The sequence below is a fragment of the Cynoglossus semilaevis genome, chromosome W (genome assembly GCF_000523025.1).
Source record: "Cynoglossus semilaevis isolate Cse_v1.0 chromosome W, Cse_v1.0, whole genome shotgun sequence".
NCBI lineage: Eukaryota > Metazoa > Chordata > Actinopteri > Pleuronectiformes > Cynoglossidae > Cynoglossus > Cynoglossus semilaevis.
The window spans coordinates 1,965,396-1,969,901 of NC_024327.1; the positions used below are offsets into that span (position 1 = coordinate 1,965,396).

Here is a 4,506-nt window from a genome sequence, read left to right on the forward strand (position 1 = left end):
ACGCCTTGGGGTCCCCCCAGAAGAGCTGGAGGAAGTGTCGAGGGAGAGGGAAGTCTGGGTGTCCCTGCTCAGACTGTTGCCCCCGCGACCCGGCCCCGGATAAGCGGTTGAAGATGGATGGATGGATGGAAAAATTTAAAAATTAAAAAAAAAAACAGTTCCCAAACTTTTTTTCTGTCACAAACCTTCGCGACCCACATCAATAGACGTTATTCGTAAACTCCTGGAAACCATAATGCGAGACGACCCCCCCCAAAAAAAGAGTCTCTCGCGACCCACCTAAGGGGCTGCGACCTAGTCTTTGAGAAACAATGCTCCACTACACCACCCAATGCTACACCAGTGTTTCCCGAACGTTTTTTTCTGGGGGACCCGTATTTTAAAAGTTGCAAACCTTCACGACCCGACTCAATTGACGTTATTCGTAAACTCCTGGGAAACATGATGCGGAAAATAAATAAATAAATAAATACAGTAAATAAAATAAAAAATTAATTAAATTTTTTTTTTTAAAAATTGAAAAAAATAAATCAATATTTTTAAAAAATTCAAAAAAAAAAATTCAAAAAAAAATAAATAAATAAAATTTAAAACTTCCCAAACTTTTTTTCTGTCACAAACCTTCACGACCCAAGTCAATAGACGTTATTTGTAAACTCCTGGGAAACATGATGCGAAAAAAATATTTAAATTTAAAAAATTTAAAAAAATTAACAAAAAAAAAAAAAAAAAAAATTTTTAAAACAACCACTACACTTTTGCGACTCCATCTTGACACATATCGCGCTGCGCGGCGTTACCTGTACACGATGCATTCCCGGTGCAGATGCTCCAGACCGCAGCAGATCTGAGCGGCGTAGAACTGGACCCGGTCCTTGTCGAAGCCTGGCGTGCCCATGTTGTAGATGTGGAACTTGAGGTCTCCGCCGTTCATGATGGTCAGCACCAGACACAGGGCGTCCTTGGTCTCGTACGCGTACGCCAGGCTCACCTGCGAGGGGAACGACGGGGAACACACTCAAAAGCCGCGATTCCAGCGGGGGGCGGGGGTGGCGACCCCAGAAGCGGAACTCACCACGAAGCGACTGTTGACTTTCTCCAAGATCTGCTTCTCGTTCAGCGCCATGGACTCTCCTTTGCGTTTCTTGATCCTCTTCTTCTCCAGCTTCTTGCAGGCGTACATCTTCCCCGTGGCTCTGACCTGGCAGGCGCACACCTGAGAGCACAAAACGGGAGATTTTCGCAGATCACAAAAACTGTACCGCTTGCGATTTCTAGCCCACCCCCCGCCCCCTAGGTTTGGAAACCCCCAAAACCAAATCGAGTAAGAAGAGCCTCGATGTCAGTCGGGCGGCGTCCGTCCAAGACCTTCACGATGACGGTCCGCTTTTCTGGACGTAGCTATTCTGAGGCCCAATATTAGCATAATTGTGTAATATCGGTAAGAATTGTGTTATCGGATTTTTCTTCCGACAATGCTTGGGTTTTGCCAAAATCGCCAAATCGCTTGTAGGATCACGAGAGTTTTACCTCATTTTTGGCGGCAAACGACGGCATATATCGGTATCGGTTGTTATCGGAATTGAAAATTAAGTGTTCGGACAATATCGGCAAAAGGTTCGGACATTCCGATAATGAAAATCTGATAAGACAAGTCCTAAGTTTTGCCAAATCGCTTGTAGGATCACGAGAGTTTTACCTCATTTTTGGCGGCAAACGACGGCATATATCGGTATCGGTTGTTATCGGAATTGAAAATTAAGTGTTCGGACAATATCGGCAAAAGGTTCGGACATTCCGATAATGAAAATCTGATAAGACAAGTCCTAAGTTTTGCCAAATCGCTTGTAGGATCACGAGAGTTTTACCTCATTTTTGGCGGCAAACGACGGCATATATCGGTATCGGTTGTTATCGGAATCGGAAATTACGTGTTTGGACAATATCGGCATATCGGATATGGGCAAAAGGTTCAGACACCCTACATTCCGATAATAAAAACCCAATAACACAATGCTTAAGTTTTGCCAAATCGCTTGTAGGGTCACGAGAGTTTTACTAAAGTTTTGGGGGCCGACGGCGGCTTATACCGGTATCGGTTGTTATCGGAATTGAAAATTTAGTGTTTGGACAATATCGGCAAAAGGTTCAAACATTCCGATAATAAAAACACAATAACACAATGTCTGAGTTTCGCCAAATCGCTTGTAGGATCACGAGAGTTTTACCAAATCTTTTGGCAGCAAACAGCAGCATATATCCGTATCGGTTGTTATCGAAAACAAAAATTAAGTGTTTGGACAATATTGACAAAAGGGTCGGACATTCCGATAATGAAAACCCGATAACACAATGCCTGAGTTTTGCCAAATCGCTTGTAGGGTCACGAGAGTTTTACCAAATTTCGGGGCCGACCGATATCGGTTGTTATCGGAAACGAAAATTAACAATATCGGCATATTGGCAAAAAGTTCAGACATCCCTACATTCCGATAATGAAAACCCGAGAAGACAATGCTTGAGTTTTGCCAAATCGCTTGTAGGGTCACGGGAGTTTTACCTCATTTTTGGCGGGAAACGGATGCACATATCGTTATCGTTTGTTATCGGAATCGAAAATTAAGTGTTTGGACAATATCGGTATATCAAGTATTGGCAAAAAGTTCCGACATCCCTACATTAATCTGATAACCGTCCGGTCACGACGCGGTGTTGTGTCGGACATCTGCGATGTCGGCCATCTTACCTCTCCGAACCCCCCCTTCCCCAGGACTCGGTACTGCCTGAATGTGTCCTTCGTGATTGGTTGCCTGAGGAGGAGAGAGAACACAGAGAACCCATTAACACAGAAGAAGCTCGTACGATATTGATCCAGAACTCGACACCATCCGGAGTCCATTTCCTGTACGAGGGCGCGGCTTCTCGGAGGCTTTTAAACTTCGCAGACGCGGTGGAATCACGACCTTTTACAGACACTTAACGGGATGTAATTCACACCGAGTGGCGTCAGACTCTTCTACCGTGTCTCTGCGAAGTCTGGAGAGTCGTAACTGAGTGAGTTGGGAAATTAACGATAGCTCATTTGGGACGTTCGGCGTTCCCTGCTAACTTTAAAAGTGCGAGTCCGCGTTTTTACGTTGTAACATACAAGATCAAAAAAATGCGATAACATCGGCCGGCCCATATTATCGGTCCGATATTAGCATAATTACCTCAGATTATGAAAATCCACTAGGTGGCAGCATTGCAGCTATTTTTTTTATTAATCGATTTTGATAATAATCAGAGGATTGAATTTTTTTTTATTTTCATTACACATAAAAAACAATATAAATTCACGATCGAAGACGATGGCGATGAAAAAAAAAAAAAATTCGTCCGACCTTTCCAGAATCTTCCACTGCAGGAATCGGTCGAAGTACATGGAGTTCTGATAGTCTTTGAACGCACAGTCAGTGAGCCGCTCTGGGGGGACACGGGAACACAAACACCTGCGTTAGATCGTAGAAACGGAGAGACATCGGGGGGACATCGGAAAGACATCGGGGAAGGCAGCGCGACTCACCTGCGACAGTCGCTGAAGATTTCCTTACACGGACTGAGTTCCAGGTTCTCCCTGCAGGTGTCGGCGAAAACCTCGGCTACGTCCACTCGCTGAGGTGACTTCGTTAGCATGTGTAAACAAACACACCTACGTTACATTATGTTATGTTACGTCTATATTCTAATGACGAACAGAAAAAGTTACGAGTCGTACTTGTTTGGAGAGAAATGTCTTGATGATCTGGTCCCCGGTACTTTTTCTTTTTTCGTCCGGTGTTACCTCGTAGTCTTCCTAAAAAAAACAAAACAAGTCGGTGACATAGGATATATTAAAACTAAATATGAATAAAAAATATAAAAAATATAAATATATTAATATTTGTAAAAAAAACACCAGAGCTAACGTTAGCTCTAGTGTCTCTACCACGGCTATTGTAGCTAACGCTAGCTCTGGGGTCTGTACCAGGACTTGTTGTAGCTAACGCTAGCTCTGGTGTCTGTACCAGGGCTATTTTAGCTAACACTAGCTCTGGTGTCTGTACCATGACTATTGTGACTACCGCTAGCTCTGGTGTCTCTACCATGGCTATTTTAGCTAATGCTAGCTCTGGTGTCTCTACCGTTGCTATTGTAGCTAACTCTCAGCTCTGGTGTCTGTACCATGCTTATTGTAGCTACCGTTAGCTCTGGTATCTCTACCATGACTATTTTAGCTAACGCTAGCTCTGGTGTCTGGACCACAGCTATTTTAGCTAACGCTAGCTCTGGTGTCTGTACCACGGCTATTGTAGCTACCGCTGGCTCTGGTGTTTTTACCACTGCTATTTTAGCTAACGTTAGCTCTGGTGTTTCTACCACGGCTAATGTAGCTAATGTTAGCTTTGGTGTGTGTGTGTACCATTGCGTCGAGTAACTGAATGCATCGCTGCAAACTGGGTTTGGTCTCGCAGTAAAGTCGGAAGA

General features: G+C 43.9%; 1 protein-coding gene across 1 annotated transcript in view; it reads right to left on the reverse strand.

Moving 5' to 3' along the window:
* LOC103396909 (G protein-coupled receptor kinase 5-like) overlaps positions 1-4,506 on the reverse strand; it is a 35,065-nt gene that overhangs the window by 8,347 nt on the left and 22,212 nt on the right. Inside the window, exons 3-9 of the mRNA XM_008335152.3 lie at positions 4,442-4,506; positions 3,758-3,835; positions 3,566-3,663; positions 3,384-3,491; positions 2,747-2,810; positions 1,076-1,216; positions 801-991 (exon numbers count right to left, since the gene is read on the reverse strand). The exon at positions 4,442-4,506 is cut by the window's right edge and continues 63 nt beyond it. Coding sequence (XP_008333374.1) covers positions 801-991; positions 1,076-1,216; positions 2,747-2,810; positions 3,384-3,491; positions 3,566-3,663; positions 3,758-3,835; positions 4,442-4,506 — 745 coding nt within the window. The remainder of the gene's footprint in view (positions 1-800; positions 992-1,075; positions 1,217-2,746; positions 2,811-3,383; positions 3,492-3,565; positions 3,664-3,757; positions 3,836-4,441) is intronic.